General features: G+C 40.8%; 1 protein-coding gene across 2 annotated transcripts in view; it reads right to left on the reverse strand.

The window, feature by feature from the left end:
• caskin2a (CASK interacting protein 2a) overlaps window positions 1–19,465 on the reverse strand; it is a 50,123-nt gene that overhangs the window by 12,507 nt on the left and 18,151 nt on the right. For both annotated transcript variants that reach the window (XM_085360347.1, XM_085360346.1), the window contains exons 2-10: window positions 15,767–15,818; window positions 10,870–10,967; window positions 9,514–9,659; window positions 8,651–8,746; window positions 6,220–6,353; window positions 3,257–3,365; window positions 2,918–3,026; window positions 2,696–2,790; window positions 1,560–1,677 (exon numbers count right to left, since the gene is read on the reverse strand). In XM_085360347.1, coding sequence (XP_085216473.1) covers window positions 1,560–1,677; window positions 2,696–2,790; window positions 2,918–3,026; window positions 3,257–3,365; window positions 6,220–6,353; window positions 8,651–8,746; window positions 9,514–9,659; window positions 10,870–10,967; window positions 15,767–15,818 — 957 coding nt within the window. The remainder of the gene's footprint in view (window positions 1–1,559; window positions 1,678–2,695; window positions 2,791–2,917; window positions 3,027–3,256; window positions 3,366–6,219; window positions 6,354–8,650; window positions 8,747–9,513; window positions 9,660–10,869; window positions 10,968–15,766; window positions 15,819–19,465) is intronic.

The following is a 19,465-nucleotide window of genomic DNA, read 5'->3' on the forward strand; positions in this document are numbered from 1 at the left end:
CGCGCTGAGCTAAAGGATCCTGTCTATCCCGCAATATACGCTGAGTTCTGAGGACTCTCCTTATCAATCTTGCACCTTCCGCAATGGGTGGCTCGCGTAAACGGACAGGACATGGCTGCGACAGACTTCCCAAATCCACCTTCGCTTTTATAGCCGTGGTCTCTCATCTTGATTACACAAAGTAATTTGCAATTGCTACTCTGAAATATGAATTACATCTGTAATAATCACATGCATGTAATAGAATGTTAATAGTACATTTCCCTTTTTTAGGAAATGACCTGTATGTATCTGTGTGACATCAATAAATGGATCAAGTGCTGCATTATCTTCAGTTACATTGATGTTATTTATTTATGGTGAAACAGTGGTAAAATATCGCTGTTGCTTTCGTATAAATGAAGCGGACATACCTGAGTGGCCGCGATCTAATCCTGTTTACATAAAGTAAACCTGCTCCCGAGCAGATTTACGCTTACAGCTCTGTTGCTATGGCAGCAAGTCCCGGATGAGCTTCGGGGAACCGAACGATCCAAGATCACGCGAAATCGTCAACAATCTAATCCAGCTAACCTACTTAGCGAGGTACGAAGAACGGGCCCCTGGACTACAAAAATAAACAAGTAAACAAATAAATAAATATGAAACTTGACAGATATTTTCATGTCTCAGATAATTATATGAATATGAGACCTGGCACTTCCTCTTATTTCTCAGCAGTATTTCTGAGCCCTTTTAGTATGTTTTAGTTCACTGGGGTTTTTTTTGTTTGTTTGTTTTTTTAACATTTTGTAAAACTATTGGGAATTTCTATTGAAATGACACAAATTAAATGAAAAGGGTAGGCTTGGTATTTCATGTGAAATTGTACAGTGCACATGTACACTGTTCAAAAAAATTAAAGGAATACTCTGAAAACACATCAGCTCTCAACAGTGAAAGAAAATCATGCTGTATGTCTACACTGATATGAAATGGGTAATGTGTTAGCAATTAAGGGATGGCACATAGTTTGATGGAAATGTTCTTGTTAAAAGGGGGGTTTTCCTTTCCACTGTCGCCAAACAGCCGCTGTATAAATAAAACTAAATTGAACTGAATTGAAATTGAATTCAAATGAAAATGATTATCCAGATGTTGTTAAGCATCCATTTAAGCACATAGGATAGCTTAGTGTTCTAGAGGATCTCCTCCCAGATGTGGACCAAAGCATCACTGAGCTCCTGGACCATCTGAGGTGCAACCTGGCGGCGTTGGATGGATCGAAGATAATATCCCAGCAAAGAGACACAGCAAACCTTGTGGCAATGGCATGTATTGAGTTGGACTGGACTGGATACAGGTTGCCATGTACACAAAATTCAAAGTATGCCACTGTAAACTGAAGATGCAAACCAAGGTGCCGTCCTCTCTGTTCACCGTCTTGCTAACTGGATAACTCTACAACTACTGAGAGGAGCACAACTATAATACTTGCATAAATATTCTGGAGTGTATTAATGTTAATTATTAATAAGGTAACTGATGTTTATGCAGGTGTGAATAAGCTATTTATTTACCTGCTCTTTTGCTGAGGACCTCCACCACTGAAGGGGGGAAAAAGCCCACCCGGTCTGTCCCCCGCTGGGTGTCATGGATGTGACCTTTCCACCGGCCGTCTGAGTGCTGCTCCAGGACCTGTCAGCAAGAAGCCATGAGAACACTTCATTACAAATGGCATTAGTCTTGGTATACTTCACAGTCCCAGCAATTGATACAGTCATATGAACACTATGGGCGTTGATTAAAACAAAAAAATGCTATGTGTTAGCAAAAATACAATAGCTTTAAGCATGCATGTTGTGTGCGACACCCACAGGCATGCACTTAAGTCCATAATGAGTGGGCCAGTAGGCTGGAAATACACTATCTATTCATTGTGAGTATTAGCAAAGCGCCTCGAGAGAAGAAAAACAAACACCTCTGCTTTCTGGCAGAGTAAGAGACAACAGCATACAAGTTCAAACACAACTCTCAGATGTCCCTATGACTCACATAAATATATCAAAATACACAGCAGAGAGCACATAAAGACATGAACACACGAATTAGAGCAAACTGTGATAATGATGCTGATAATGAGAGACACAGCAGCAGCAAGTTTGTGCCTGTTCCTCTGCTGTGGTCTCCTGCTTTGGAGTACATGAAATTACCCTGAAACATACCACACAAATCCTAACAACAAGGCTTCACTATAACTTCACCTAACAACTTCATCTCATTTTCTCATCTCAATCAAGCCGATTCCGATGTTTGTGTTGGCTCTTCTTTGTAAGAATTATATATGTCAGCATATACAAACAAAAAAACACTTTTCTTGAAATTTTTAGAATAAAATAAATGATTAAACTTCTCTTCTTTAAACAATTTGCAAAATCTTACCAAACAGAAACTGCTGCTACTGATTGATAAAAACAAATGTCGGCTACATTTTTGTTCAGTAGGTTTTTAAATTCATTAAATAAGGAAATCTTCTCCTTTCATAATTTTCCCAGGAAATGAATAATAATGACTGTTTTAAATGTGATATTAGGGATTTTCAAATTAATTTCATTTAATTACATTTTTCTATAAACAAGGACAATGAAAATAATGAACAAAAACAATATGACAACCATAAAACAACATTTTGAGACTTTTACACACAAAACAGTACCATGATCAGATCTCCCGCCCGCAGGTTAAGTGCAGTGGGATCATGGAGATTCCAGTAGTCCTTCACTGCTCTAACTTGAAGGGAGCTTGATGCTTCTGCAAAAAGAAAGAAAGAAAGAAAGAAAGAAAGAAAAAGAAACCTGATCACATTTCTAAACCAGAGAAGCCAAATTACCCAAATGTATCAGTGCAACATCAAGACACCATTTCATGAGCTACCGACCTCTCAGCAGCTGTTTGATTTCCCTGCTGGCTGTGGAAGTGGTGAACTGATTGACAATGTCCAAAGCCGTCTGGTTGTAGGTGTTGCGCATGTTCACGTTGATGCCCGCCTAGACACACACACACATACAGATCGTAAAACGGCTACGTGGGAGTCGGACTTTTAAAAACAAACCCTCCCTTAAATTCCAATCTGCTTTATTAAAGAATAATACTGAGCAGGTGAAAACATAGTGTGATGTTTCTGTGAAGAGTCTTTATGTTGACACTTGTTGTAAAAAAGCAGCCTTCCACATGGCTCATAAGGCTAACAGATACAATGTTTCTCTTCTTTCCTTACGTCAAGGAGCAGCCGTACTACATCCGTTTTGCCATAGAGGGCAGCCTCGTGCAAAGACGTCCCCGCTTTGGTGGCTCTGTTAATGTCAATGCCAGCTTTGAGGAGCAACCTAGGAAGTCCAATCAGAAACACCGTGTTAGTGTGCAGGTGTGTGCAGACATCTGCAGCAATTTATAAAGTCATATAGTCACAGTCAGCAATTGCAAATTTAATTGGGTTGACGTCTGGACTTTAACTGGGTCATGGCAAAACCTTGATTCTTTTTGTTTCTGTTTTTGTTTTCAGCTGTTCTGTGTGCTTAGGCCACACATCTTACTCCACCTACAGCATCTCAATTGGTTTGAGGTCTGAACTTTGACTCTAGAAAAATTTGGTATACAGAAGGCATGGGTTGGCATGACAACCCTTCCATACGAGTCCTTCTTGTTCAGTTTAACTGTACTATCAGGAACTTTAATATTTAGCATGCTAACTGAGGCCGGTAGTGTCTAAGAGTACATCTTTTGCAGTTTCTCTGACCATTGGGGAACCTTAGGGTAAATTTGAGGTGTCATGATCAGAAATGATCTCTGAATGAATTGCTAAAGCGTAGTTTCTAACACAGGCAGATGTATATGGTACTAAAACAACAGAAAGTTCCCATCTTTCCAGGCACAAAGTCATATCCTGTTTGCATAAAGCTCCTCCAGTTATTGCAAAAAGGGAGAAGTTACAAATACATTTGCAGCTTAGGTATGGCAGTCTTTGAAGTGCCATAAATCCCTTAGTATCATATTCCAAATTCTGCTGTGTAAATTCTGAATAAACTTATGTGGTTGTCAGTGAAGTGTAGGAGTGTGTGTGTGTGTGTGTGTGTGTTATTTTTCAGTTCATGTTTGTGTTGAGCATAGGCTTCTCTGCTACCAAGGATATCGCAGTATGACATTTTTGTATCATGCACAAACTTCCACCAGTATTATCACGGGCGGTATGATGTTGTACGGACTTATTACTAAGTATTCACTTTCAACTCCAGGAGAGGGGGAGATGGATGGTGTTGCATGAGATATTTAATAATTTAGACGGGATGGGAATAGTTGGCAGCATGTCTAAAACAGCGGGATGGGATTACATGGCAAAGACATTTTTAGGCTGAAACAGGCTGAAAGTGCAAAGTCGATTGGGATTAAACCTCATAGTACAATGTTTTCTTTTTGGTGCTGGACAGATTGTTACAAAGTTACAGAATTAATTCAAATGGTAACAGTTCTTGTTCAGTCTTGACACATGCTCGAACATCCACGTAAAGAAATCCCAGAAAGTTGATTCTGTTCATTTGGACATAGCGCTTTCAGTGGGAGAAGCGTTTTGTGACTCATCTGAGCTAGCACCATTGCTTAACAATGGGCCGTGAGGTCAGTTTCATGATTGTTAATATCCAAAATGTCATGACCACTGATCACTGGCTATGAGTACCATTCACAGAGAGGATATGACTGCAATAACAGCATTTTAAGCGATAAGAGGGTTGCTTCCCTACCCTTCAGGTCAGAGAATGTCACTCCACTGGGAGACTTTACCGCTCACGTGGAGGCCAGTGAAATCTGGAGGGGCGTGACTGGCAGGACTGGTCAGTCTAATCTGAACTCAAGTGGTGTTCTGTTATTGGACTTCTGTGTTAAGTTTACCCATTACAGTTTGCCTACAATAAACACCATGTTAAAGCAGCAGCATTTATAAGGTGAAGGTCATTTTGCATCCTTTTTTTTAAATGATGCCAGCAGCAGCAGAATTATAGTACAGTAGTAGTGACAGTAGTTTTATTATTTCCTTTAGGGGACCTCCCCAAGGGATTAATAAAGTTCTATTCTTTTGCACAGCATAAGTGCAAAAGTAGTTTAGGCAGTTTTTTTCTTTTGATTATCCAAAGTGAGGTCTTGGGGCAGTAGCAGAAGCGGGGGAAGACTTCCCTCAACCCAGCCAGCTCCTCCAGTTTATCTGGGGAAATGTCGGTGCATTCTCAAGCCAGCTGAGAGATATAATCTCTCCAGCGTGTGCTAGGTCTGCCCCGCGTCCTCCTTCCAGTAGGACAATCCTGGCTGGAACACCTTACCCAGGAGGCAAACAGCTGGCTCCTTCAATGTGGAGGAGTAGCAGGTCTACTCTGAGCCCTTCCTGAATGACTGATTGGCTCACCCTGTGTTGAGGAAGAGTCCATCCACCCTTCGGAAAAAGTATTTCTGCCACTTGTATCTGCAGTCTTATTCTTGGCCTTTTAAAGAACTAACAATAATAGAGTTAACAAAAAAAAGAGACAGAGATCAACACTTTTATGGCCCTTCTCTACAACGATGCTCCAGCAGAAAACTGCTCCATCAGAATTGGGCATCAATTAAAATGTGAAACAATTAGATTAAATGACTAGTGTGCCTGGTACTGACTAGTGACAATATTGACAATTAGTCATCTAGTCGCCTAATAAAATATTTTCTACTTGGGCTCAAGCTTTTAAACCAGCTGTGTAGCTGCACCGGTAATTCCCATCCCCTGTTTGCGCTTCCTGTCATGTGGAGTGCAGCTAGCGATTGTTCTAGTGACATTCGTTGGAATGATTCAGGGTGCGAATCTCCTGTAGCGTACTTAATGGTGTGTTTTTGCCTGCAGTGGGCCTGCTTTCTATTTCCCATGACTGTAAATACTAGTTCTTTAACTAGTGGGCATAAGTATCAGTTCAACAACAACTTTGTAGCTAAACTATTCGTGCATACTATACGTATTTTATATTCCTTTGAAAATTAAGAGTTTATTTTTTCAATTTTAAGGGCTGAACTACAACAGTGTGCAAATGCTGGCTGTGAACGCAGATGCTCAGACTGTCAATCAAAGGAAAAGCAATGCCTGGATATTGAATCCAGAATCCACTGTGTTACATGATACTGTATCATAATGTTTAACATTTAATGCCACTCTGAGCTGCTGTTTACTTGATGATGTCTTTGTGTCCATTCCTGGCTGCTAGGTGGAGTGGGGTGGTGGAGGGAGAGTCCAGGCTGCCGTTTCCTCTTTCTCCTTCTAACAGGGCTGCAACCATATTACTGCTCAGCAGTAACTGAGTCACCTAACAAAAAAATTGAGATGAAATGGCAGAATCAGGACAGGAATTACAGCCTTAGTAACACACACACATATATATATATATATGTATATATGCTAAAAATATATATTGACGTATTAGAGTGTAAATGGTGACTTATATATAGGGTTAAACGAGCACAGAGGCTTATCCACTACTCAGCAGTCGTCTAAAGATACCACAGCCTCTGCATACACCCACAAATACTGTGTGACAAAAAACAGCCCAAAGCTTACGATTTTCTTTCATAGCCAAACTGCAAACTCAGAGCAGACGAGCGAACGTTTAACAAGCATGGGAAGTGTGCGTCTGTCTAATTCTTAATAACAGAGCCAGCTATACATCTCACAGCTGGGCTTATCCACTGATGTGGCAGAGGCACTGCAATATGCAATCTCTTCACAAAGTCTAAAAGGAGCTACTGAAGCCTCTTCTGCTTTCACAGAAATGAGCTCGATTTAGTTCAGCCTTGTTGTCTCAGCAAAGGTTTGTGTTTGCCTTAGGCCATTCACATTAAAATAAAAAAAAGCATGAAAAACACGTGTTCTCATATGCAAACAACTGGATTGCACATATGAAGAAAACCTATATACATCTCACTAAAGGGCTAACTTTAGTACTCTTTTTGTTTAAAAAATAACCCCGGGGTTCCTGTGACCTTTGTAAAACATCAATAAATAAACTGTTTCCATCAAGTTTCTTCCACTTATCCAATTCAGGGTTGCAGAGGGGGTGGGGCCTATACTAGGCGTCATAATGTGAGAGGCGGGGTACAACTCGAGCACCTTCTAGTCTGTCACTATAACACAGAGACCACCATTCAGCTGATTCATTCGAAACCAGGACCTTCTTGCTGTGAGGCGACACTGCTGACCATCGCACCACTGTTCCACCCTCATTCAGTTAGATTAAACTCAATTAAAAGGTCAACATTAAAAGAAATTACATATATTATTTGGACTATGATGGTACACGACATTAAAGTGAAACTAACTGAACTGGAACTAAACAGACTCTTGGAGCTGAAGGCTGTTCATGGTTATTGAACATTACTCCCGCTGCCTCTCTCGTTGTCTCTCCTATTTGTACTTTCATTTTTTTTTCTTTACATCAGTTAACAGGTAGTGTAACGTAAGTGCATGGGCCTCTACTGTGAAGTTGCTAATGGAGCAGTCATAGACTGCATATGAAAGATGGGCTTAACTTATGGCTCAGAAAACTGGGGCATTTTAAACTTCAGTTCCTTCTAACAGCCACTAAGGGTCATCTGTAGGTTTCATGAATAACTTCAGGTGTATGGAGCTCCTCACCACCTTCGATCTTTCGAATGAGTTTAAGGTCTCGAGGTCTTACTAAATGAAACATGTCCACATTATGGTCCACATTAGAGCGCAGAGAAGTGCACAAAAAGCATAGACATGTCTACTTTGTAAATAATACCATATAAACAGGCAACAGACCTCGATTTTAAAGTCAGATCTACCGGCACTGTGGTTTTAATAAGCTAGCGTGCTGGGGAGAAAGCTATCGGTGAAGTCACAGTGTCTACATCCATCTGTCACCTGAGCAAGTGACATTACTGTAATAACTATGGATATAGAAAATGACCCACATTATATAGAAAATAACCCACATTATAACCCACATCATGGGGCGATCGTGGCTCAAGAGTTGGGAGTTCGCCTTGTAATCGGAAGGTTGCCGGTTCGAGCCCCGGCTTGGACAGTCTCGGTCTTTGAGACACTTCACACGTTGCCTACTGGTGGTGGTCAGAGGGCCCGGTGGCGCCAGTATCCGGCAGCCTCGCCTCTGTCAGTGCGCCCAGGGTGGCTGTGGCTACAATGTAGCTGCCATCACCAGTGTGTGAATGACTGGATGTGTAAAGCGCTTTCGGGTTCTTAGGGACTAGTAAAGCGCTATACATTGATTTTTAACTTTTTTTTGCCAGCTGTAAAAACGACTGAACATTTAACAACTACAGTATTTCTCTTAAAAAACGTTCATTTTCAAACTTTGAGACTTTTTCAGGCTTTTTTTGACCTGCAGCAACCCTGTGCTGAGTACATATCATGATCTCAGAAATTATTTTATTACTTAAAATAAAGTAATGGATAATTTTCATTTTGAGCAGATGTGTGAACTTTTCATGTGATGTCATAATCAGTTTTAATCCAGGGAATATTTTGGTTTATAAGCAAATACCTGCAGAAAAAACAACCTCATTCTTATTTTGGAAAAGAAGACATCAAAGATATGGAACTTCCACAAAAATCTTTTCATACCTTCAGTCTGCCAAACTCACAGGCCAAATCTAGTGGTGTCTTCTTAGCCTTGTTCATGAAGCAGGGATTAGACTGATGCTGCAGCAACATCTCAGACTGAGAGCCAAGAAGAGGGAGAGAATGTAAAATTAGTGCAATCAACTAATATATTACGCACTCGTGGCTCAAGAGTTGGGTGTTCGTCTTGTAATCGGAAGGTTGCCGGTTTGAGCCCCGGCTCGGACAGTCTCGGTTGTTGTGTCCTTGGGCAAGACACCTCACCTACTGGTGATGGCCAGAGGGGCCGATGGCGCGATATGGCAGCCTCGCTTCTGTCAGTCTGCCCCAGGGCAGCTGTGGCTACAACTGTAGCTGCCTCCACCAGTGTGTGAATGTGAGAGTGAATGGATAGTGGTATTGTACAGCGCTTTGAGGGTCCCGAAAAGCGCTATATAAATGCAATCCATTATTATTATTATTTTTACTTGCTTTCACATGTCAGTCTTCCCAACATGCTCATTAATGTGTGTGTGTGTGTGTGTGTGTGTGTGTGTGTGTGTTTGTCTGAACGAACATAAAACAGGTCGGGTGCAGCCTCGGTGTTCTAAAGAGGTCAGGCATGGGTAGGGGTTGTATGACGTAACAAGTTCTGTATGTGCACGGTATACGCAACTGTCATTTCAAACATTCCAGCAAGCACGTAGAAAGGAATATTCGTCGTTACTGCCTGTAGGCTCTTTAATGGTATGCATTAATGGTATTACTGCTATTGTTGCTGGACAATACCAGCTGAGGCACAAAGGGGATCGATTTCAGTGAAATGGGAGGACAGGTAAAACCTTGGAACTTTGCCTTTAGCCTCTGGTGTTTGTCTGCTTACTCACCACCTCATAGTGTCCGTACTGTGCAGAGAGATGCAACGGTATCTGTCCATCATTGGAAGGGGAGTTGACTGCAGCGCCGGCTCTCAGCAACAATAGAACAGAGTCAGCTTTACCCTGCCACGCTGCGTAGTGGAGGGGACGCATGCCTAAACGTGGAAATGAGAAAGGTAAGAAGAGGTTAGGAGGCAAGAATAAAAAAGCAATCGTTTTAAAATGTTATTAGATACAGGGACTGCTATATAGGCATGACCTCTTAAAATGAAAAATTATTTTATTTCATAATAACTATCAGTAATACACATATACTAAGGCTGTCACTGTTATTTTTGTAGGCTCGCGCACCACCTCCCTCCACTTGAATTATCATCCAGATCATTATGCAATCATATCTTTTGACAAACTAAGGCATACATTTAATTGGAATATGCTTTTTATTGTAACTGTTCCTCACAAACACTTATTGAAATAATGATGATGATAAGAAAGTGGATTTACATTCTGTTTACTGGAGGAGTCCACATTAGAAGTTAAACACATGGAAAGAAGATCTGAAAACTGAATTCTCAGCTAAAGGTTGGAAATTAGTCAGTGCTGCAGTTCATACTCAGATGTGGTTAATGTGTTAAAGTTAACTTCTAATGACAATATAACAGTAGTAAGTGTACAGAGGCTGGAGCAACAGTTTTTGTTTCACAGTACAGAAAGACTAAAGCTTTTTCATATTTGAGAAGATATTTTCATGTCCCATAAGATCCAGCACTATCTGTAATTAATGATTTGGAAGTATTATGCCATGTTGAATAAGGAGAGCAGTTTTATTGTTTGTTTGTCTTTCACTTCCTGTTGTTTTCTGGTTAGGTGAATTTGTTTGATTTTGTTTGTTTGTCTGATTAGGATATAGAGCTATTCTGTTTCCATGCACTGGCTGTCAATAATGCTTAAAAAAAATCAGCAATTTCTATGTCCATAGGGAGCCCAAAGGAGGGTTGACGCCCCCTGCTGAGGCCAGTGGATACAACAAAACTGAAAAGCTGGCAGGACATGCTTCAAGAGCTCTACACACCTCTGGTTTCAGGAGCCAAGCTGCCAAATTCAACTGTATGTGTTCCACTTGGAGTCTGAGGATATCTACATTAGCACTGCAGCCACTTCAAAGTGAATCATATTTATTCATATGGGTCAAATTTATTTTCAGCTGAGAGTGTCAGAAAACTTGTGAAGAGGTTTCATGCTCAATTTAACCTCAACTGACTTCTTCATCATGAACATTTGGGATTTCCCCCCCCCCCCCCCTAAATTGTGGGTTTGCGTGGTGACACTGGGTTAACCGGCAAAGCTGTTCCGCCATCATGATACCGTTTATGTCCTTGATATCCACCGTGGCCTGGGCCTCCAGCAGCAGAGACAGCAGCTCGATGGTCCCCGTTAGAGCTGCATGATGCAGGGCCGAGAAGCTGCGAGAGGAGACAGAGGAAAAACATGGAGACAAGACAGATCAAGAGTAGGGACAGGTGAGGGCATGAGAGAGTTAGAAATCATCCTGTTGCCTTTACAGTGAGACCTTTTGCAAAAAAACAGTAAACTGATGTGTATGTGTGTGGTCACATCAAACCTGATCTAATTCTGATAAAGTGGGTGTGACGGTTTATGTGTGTGTATAATTTGAAAATGTGTGAGTGTGTTTGTTCATCACAGCTTCAGAGATAAAATCTAAGTGTTTGTCTCTGGGTGTCTGTCAGGTCACGATATAGATGACTAAGGGAGAAATTAAAGACATAAATTCTTTGGTGATGAGTTTTGCTTTTTCTGGGGGGACAGAAACACAGTGAACACTCCACAGTTGAAGCTGTGACACACTCGTCTGACATGGGGATTAAATATCTGCTTCATTCATGCTTTCAGGTGATTTGTCACAGCCTGATGCAGTCATTGCGAAACAAAACTTACGTAGTCACAACAGATAATTTTTTACCGATACCTCACATTAAGCAACAGGTTCATGCAGATCTGACACACAGCTTCCTGGCACACAAAGTGACCCACAGACTTTCATGTCAAAAGGTTGAACTTTACATCATTAAAAGGCAGAAAATGTCCAGGTTTCAAAACGTTCAGTTCAGAACAAATAGATGACCTATGTCCCATCTTCTATCCAAGATGTGTATTTAGAAACATCGATATAAACTATTATTATAAACTATAATATATACATTCCTTTGATCCAGAGTTATTAGGTACAGTTAGCTTTAAAGAGGCCAGGTACACCAAAAAAAGAAAACAAGACGAAACTTGAGTTGTAAGGTCTTTTAGAGTTTAGACCAGACCCGAAGCTCCGACTGTATCTGCAGACTGTGAGATGGCGTATCTTATCACTCACATTATTCAGATGTCTCCTCAGCACACATATACCACCATTTATTCTTTCACATTCCTGTCTACTCATCTTGAGTCATCAGTTACGGTGACTTTCTACAAACACGTCTGAAAATGTCCTCCTGGGATAATTTTGACTTGGTGACAGCAGACGATTTGTTCACCTTCTGCACTCGTCTTGTCGCAGTCGTGCATGTTTGATTTCAGCACCCCTATTGTATGTCGCCTCCCACACACTGAACTGACCTTGCATGTAGACACACGCAGCGGGTCTAAGTCAACACAGAATCACATCACACGTAGACTGAGACTCAGACTGCAGTCTGGAAAGGGAGATTCTTTGCGTGTTTTAAGGCCTACTGAAATAAAACTACAAAAGTACATCTGAAGGGAAAAACAGTAAACGTCTTACATAAAATGTGCATTCTTGAAGCATATCTACACAGGATGAACAGAAGAGCCAAACTGAATCAAAAGCGGTTACTTTATACCAAAAAATCTAAATAATAAAAGAGTACAATACTGACTCACAGCTGCCCTAATGGGAGCAGTTTATTTGTCTGCAAATGTATTCAAACAAGACTAAAACATATGTAACCAACCAACACTGGCTGATCACAGAAGTATAACCAGGCAACACGTGGACACAGTGGAGCACGGACATCATTTCATATTTTCATATTCTTTTTGCTTAAAGATGACATAGAAATAGGCCTTAAAAATATCTACACAGTGCAGTCAGGACAGTGGTGCAACAATGGCACCGCGTCTTCCAGCTCCATGAAAGCCAATTCTGAATGCTACATCATAAGAAGTTAGGCTAATGTTGGCACCATTGTCCTATCTATACTATTTGGAACATGGCTCATCAGGTAGCAAAGATGCTTTATTTCTCTGCCTTCATAACTTCCTGCTGCCTCAGCCACACTAAAGGAAAAAAAGCTGGTAACCATCATGGGACCATGAAAAGTGATTGCATTTAAGTTTGGCTGTCTGGGATCACCTGTAACTAGTTACAACGATTAACTGGTCACCCAGAGAGCATGCAGCACCCTCAACCCCTGGGACAGCAGTTTAGGTCACAAGGTGACTGCAAAGGTAACCTGTCTCCAAACTATCTCGGTTGGACAGCTTGCCAACACACTGCGATCAGTCACTGTGCCAAGGAGCAACTCGTCTGCTCCATCATTTATTTCTCCAAGTCGAGACACAATGAGTTACTAATGTTTGTGGCATTCAATTTTGTATAAATTACACTAAGTTTAACACAGAAAAGCACTCAGAAAACCTTATTGTGCATCTCATATGTGAGTAAATGCCGCTAAGTGTTTGTTAAAATTCAAGGGGAGATCAAATGTATCAAAACAAATGCATAATCCGCTGGATGGCTCAAATCTGTAAGTACATTGCCAAAAGTTTTGGTTCTGTCTCTTACTCTTTACTCAACTCTCAATTCTCACTCAGAGTGTTTTGAGCCAAACTCCACATATTCCTTCTCTGCAATAATACTTAAAATGAAGATAAGATTTTTCATTGAAACAGAGCAGAACTGAGCTAAACAGAGCAAGCTGAAGAAGAGAGGAGGCAAATCCCAAAACACACACACAATGATATAGTACACCTTGTTTTCCTTTCTTTTCCAGTGTTTTAGGCTTTTAGTTTCATTTATACACAGAGATCAGCACACAATGAAAGCAGCTTTGTGTGTCTTTTCTCAGCAGTGCACACACACAAAGCAACATTCACATTTCTTTCCCTTCCCTTCCTCAATAGGTGCTAGTGCATAACAAATATCTCTTGCTGGAATAATGTCTGAATGTTAAGTTAAAGATTAGCCAAATTAATATGGGCAATATTCCCTGTCCTATTCTTTCCTGTTCAGACACTCAACAGTAAATGCAACAACACAAACGGTTTAATATATAGAATCATCCCTATAGTACTGTTTAGTGAGTTGTGCCACTTAACTTCAATAATTAACACCGACAGGTGTCCAACTTGGTAGATGACACAGGATGCAAACTAACATGTCACTCTATGTACTCTATATGTCCCTCTATAACATGTCACCCTATGTACTCTATATGTCGCTCTATAACATGTCACTCTATGTACTCTATATGTCGCTCTATAACATGTCACTCTATGTACTCTATATGTCGCTCTATAACATGTCACTCTATGTACTCTATATGTCCCTCTATAACATGTCACCCTATGTACTCTATGTGTCGCTCTATAACATGTCACTCTATGTACTCTATATGTCGCTCTATAACATGTCACTCTATGTACTCTATATGTCGCTCTATAACATGTCACTCTATGTACTCTATATGTCGCTCTATAACATGTCACTCTATGTACTCTATATGTCCCTCTATAACATGTCACTCTATGTACTCTATATGTCCCTCTATAACATGTCACTCTATGTACTCTATATGTCCCTCTATAACATGTCACCCTATGTACTCTATATGTCCCTCTATAACATGTCACCCTATGTACTCTATATGTCCCTCTATAACATGTCACTCTATGTACTCTATATGTCCCTCTATAACATGTCACTCTATGTACTCTATATGTCCCTCTATAACATGTCACTCTATGTACTCTATATGTCCCTCTATAACATGTCACCCTATGTACTCTATATGTCGCTCTATAACATGTCACTCTTCTTTCAGTATCCTGCTCTGTTTGCACACTATCTGTACGCTAAATTTAACAACTGTATTGTACTCTGCTCTGTAGCTATTGTCCATGATGTAAACATGTAAAAATTGTGTTTTCTGTTCTGTGTCCTGTTCTTTTTGTGTATGCGTGTTTTTTTGCTGCTGATACAACCAAATTTCCCCTTGTGGGACAATTAAAGGATTATTCTATTCTATCTACTCTATTCTACCTCCAGACATATATGCATGAGACCTCCCCTCCAAAAAAACATGAAAATGAAAATAAATAAATAATAAATAAATAAATGTTTTGTGTCAGTCAGCATCTCATACATGTCACCAATGACACATAGATTTCATGTTAATATGGAGGAATAGTAATAAAGCAACTCGTGCTCCACCTCAGTCTCAGTTCTCAGAGCAACACAGTCCCCGGCATTTTCAGAGTTCATCCTTCTATCATAAACATATTCAGTTTTCCTCAGCCTCTTCTTATTGTTTTCATTTTTAGTTTGTCAATACGCTGACAGTGGCAAGCCTGCCCCTGGCTCTGTACCGCACTGCAGCTGTGATGCAAACAGAAACAGTGAGCAACAGATTTGAGGTTTTTCACATTTAATTATGGTACATTTAGTTGGTACTTATATGCAATAAACATATTGCATATAAGTGCCAACTTAACCCTATTCATTCATAAGCTGATAATCCATCTTAACACAGTTTTATTTCTGATTCATCGCCATCATGATGCACCAAAGTCACTTTGAAGGCAGCAACTGAATAGGAGCGGTCTCAGACCTGATGCAACCACTTCGACTGGATATGGTTGCAATAATGTTGCTCGATGGTCTCCAGTCACTGTTTTCCGTAGAGTGTCTGTAGCCTTAAACTGCAGGAATAAAGGTAACATCTTCTATAAACCTCTGAAAGAAGTCAGAATGAATCTAAGTGAATATAAAGAATCATTTTACTCCAAGCTCTAACAGACATTATCGGAAAACAAAGAGTGAGGTAAAAACTGAAGGACACTCTGTCAGCACATGCGTGTGATTCTACTGTGAGTCATTCTGTGAAGACTGAACACAATCTGCACATCAATCAAGAAACAATGACTCTTCCATTGCATTCCACTGACTCAGCTTCGTGTTCATCTCTCGCTGAGACGCACATAAACACGTACACACATGCACGCCTCTTACCCATCTGAGTCTTGGTAGTTGATGTTGAGCCTCTTGGTAGAGCCCAGCAGCTCTGGAAAAAGACAGACATGGACAAAATGACAAGAGGGTCAAAAACAGGTCATTGCCGACATATTTGATTCTATTTGTTTTTATTCAGAGCGCTCTGCCAATCCCTCAAACCTGTGTGTGCCTTCAAAATGTTTCTCTTTCCTCTTCACTTCTCTCTGTCGTCACTCCCTTTATCAAACAACGTGACATCCCTGACAGGATGGAGAGCTTTCCTCGCCTCCCGTTGCCTCACCCTTCCCCATCTCACAGCGAGTCTGACACCCTCACAGCAGCCAAATGATTCAACCTTGCAGAAATGTATGATTTGCCCTCATTTACATCGGCATCTTATCACAGCTCTTTAAAATTGAGAGTGACAGCTTAAAAAACTCGAGCATGCACGGATAAAAGATATACTTGGTGCAAATATACCAGTTCAGTCTTCCTAACTGACTACAGGTTGTTGTTGTTTTGTTCCCCACTCTCCTCGGAAGAGACAGTGCTTCTTATTCCATGTCTCACTCATTCATTCAGCACTCCAAGACAGACTACACTGCAATGATCTTTTGTCTTGCAATCATCCTGACTCACAACAACTGAGGTGAACTCAAATTGAAGAGTAGTTGCCAACAAACAGGTTTAGCGGTTATGAAATAAATACATTTTATTCAGGAACCTTTAAAAAGTTTGATAAAATATCAAAGTCAGACCTTTCAGTGTGACAGAACTAAATCTTGTACGTGCATATTTCTCTTTTCTTTAACTATCCAACTCACATCTTACATCATCCCAATGCTTCACTCCACCCTTAATGCCACATTTTAACTAATACCAAACTACACTCCGATAGCAAATATAATCCATCTTCAGCATCTAAAAAGAAATGAAAATGCTCCTCACATAGCTCTATTGTTTCTCATCCTACAGCAGAGACTGGCAAAGTAAAGGCTCCACTGTCTACCAAGGACCCACACAGGAACCAGATTACCAGGCCCTCTAAATCAGCACCATTCATCTGAGTCAATTCCTTTCATTGTGTTTTCCCACACAGGTGTGGAAAATCACATGTGACTGTGTGTGTGTGTCTGTAGAGGTGTGCAGAAGTGTGGAAAACTTGTTGCACTTGTAGAAACACAAAATTTTGCACAACTCTGTTGCATTTTGCACAACTCTGTTGCTTGTGAAGCTCGCACACAAGAATTTCACTCACATGTGCTGTACCAATGTACCTGCACATGTGATGTGACAATAAAAGTGATTTGATTTGATTTGAAACACTGCCAGCATCAACTCAACAGTCCACTGTTTCTACAGCTATGATTACAGCTGACATGTTGATCATTGCAAACTGTGACATCCACCCTTGCTGCAACCATTTTTATTAGTGCTTGAGCCAAATAGCAGACTGCAGACGGATGGATAACAGGTTTCATCGCTTTAAAAAATGGCCGCATTGTTGATGAACACGGTATAGATTAGGGATGTGTGCGACAACACAATTAGTCGTTGTTATCACTATTTGGTACCAGTCGTTTAGTGTAACTGTTAACATTTTAATTGTGATTAATGGTTTCAAATGCCTTTGTCTGAGTTTTTGACATTGTCCTATTCAAGGTTCACAAATGTAACTCAATGTCTGAGTGTTTCTTAGTTTTAGACGAGCTGGTTAGCCTCATTTTTTTCCTCATGTAGTCGACTAAGAAATTAGTTGCCAGGAACATCCCCAGGTCTGAAAACTGAACCCAAGGAAGTGCATTTGGACTTGACCTCAAAATTCTTTAACTTTTTGGTAGGCCACTGTTCACCACTGTTACAAGGTTTCTCCATTTGTGGATAATGGCTTTTATCGTGGTTCGCTGGAGTCTGGCCACTGCTACCCCTCAGCCTCCTAAACGATAGACCTATGGAGCAATGATTAAATATTATTTCTGTCTTTCTTTCTGATATATTGATTTTCCAGTCCACAAAAGTCATCAAGAGAAAATGACTTGGATTTAGATTTTTAAAGTAACACGATCCTGTAATGACTCGTGTGTAAAACGTAAGTTCGTTAATGATCCAATTTAACCTTTACAGACTTATGCGGGTCAATTTGGGTAACTTCTAGGAAACTTCAGTGAATTCAGTGGATAAATTAGAAATTCTCACTTCATGTGAGGAAATCAGTAAGAGTGTTTGAACACTTGTGCATAGAGAATAAATACAGTCACGCCTAACGCTGCTGTGTTCATTTTACTGCAGTTCCAGGCCTTTTGTAGAGCTGATGTTGCTGAAGACATACATAAAAACAAGAGTCCAAAGACACAAAAAGGCACATTGATAATTAGACAGAGGGGCTGGGCTCAGTGCCAAAGCGGGGTCTGAGATGTCCCAGCCACCAGGAAAGAACAGAGCCTTTCAGGAGTTCTAGTTACAACATGAGTTGGAATTCCTAACATAGCACGCCCACCATGAAATCCTACATGTTAGCTCTCTATGAACTGTGGCCTCCCGACTTTTCTGCCCTAGCTCTTTATCTCTTTACACAAAAGCAGCAAGGGCCTCCTTTTCACATTAGCATACATCCAATTAGCAGCATCTTGACTCAACGTCATTCCTAAGAGTTGGTAACAAGGGATGTAGTAAATCTCTAATATTGTGTTTTCTTGCAGAGATGGAGAAATGACGGGGTCTGCTCTCCTCTGAAAGCTGATGTGTATAGACCAAATGAAAAGATTAAACACTAAGATATGAGACGATGTTGATGTGAACATTCTCTGCCAGAACAAAGAGCCAAAAAAAAACCCCAACCCACAGTGCTGTGTTTTGATAGCATCACCAGATGCATTAGCAGTTTGCAAAACTACTGTTGCTCAATATGTCTGTGAAGGTTCTCAGTCATCCAGGTCATCGTAGTCAAAGGAGCTTGCAAAGAAAAGCGTCTGGACTTCTTTAAGTTGCTTGAAGACGTTTCACCTCTCATCCGAGAAGCTTCTTCAGTTCTAAGGTCAAATGGTGGAGAGTCCCAGATATAAACCTAGTGGGAGTGACCCCCCACAGAGGGACAAAAGGACCCCCTGATGATCCTCTAATCGCCTGAGCCAAGGTGGGAAACTGGGCGTGGGTCCCAATCAGCCAGAGTTTCGGGTGTGTTCATTGTGAAACCTGGCCCCACCTTATCATGCGAATTCCTGAGGTCAGATGGCCCAGCTCCTTTGACTACGATGACCTGGATGACTGAGAACCTTCACAGACATATTGCCGTACATTTTGGGAGGAACACCCTTCAACTGGTGCGGGAGTATGAAAGGGAATCAAGGAAACTAGCGGATTATAGGAACCATCTCCGTTTCAACCTAAGATGTAGACAAAGCAGGGTTGTTCCTAAGAGCCTGCGCCTTGGATCCACTGTCAGGGGATATAGAGCAGACTTGATTCTACAGAGAGCACAAAATCACCTTTTAAGTGAAAGGATAAGACAGGTCCATTTCACCATAGATGCCCTCCAGATCAAGATCAGCCAGACCCTGCAGGAACTGGAAATCCTTCTACCCTCTCCAATCTTAGAAGAGGTTTACAAGTTTGTGGACAAGGCTCAGCGGGCCCAACACTCTAAAGGAAAAGAAAGACAACGCAGGAAATTTCACACCTTGCTTTCAAAAACACACACTCCTCATCCTGAACCTACAC

The sequence above is a fragment of the Diplotaxodon limnothrissa genome, linkage group LG8 (genome assembly GCF_057381915.1).
Source record: "Diplotaxodon limnothrissa isolate DT_005_m linkage group LG8, D_limnothrissa_male_GT1.1, whole genome shotgun sequence".
Lineage (NCBI taxonomy): Eukaryota > Metazoa > Chordata > Actinopteri > Cichliformes > Cichlidae > Diplotaxodon > Diplotaxodon limnothrissa.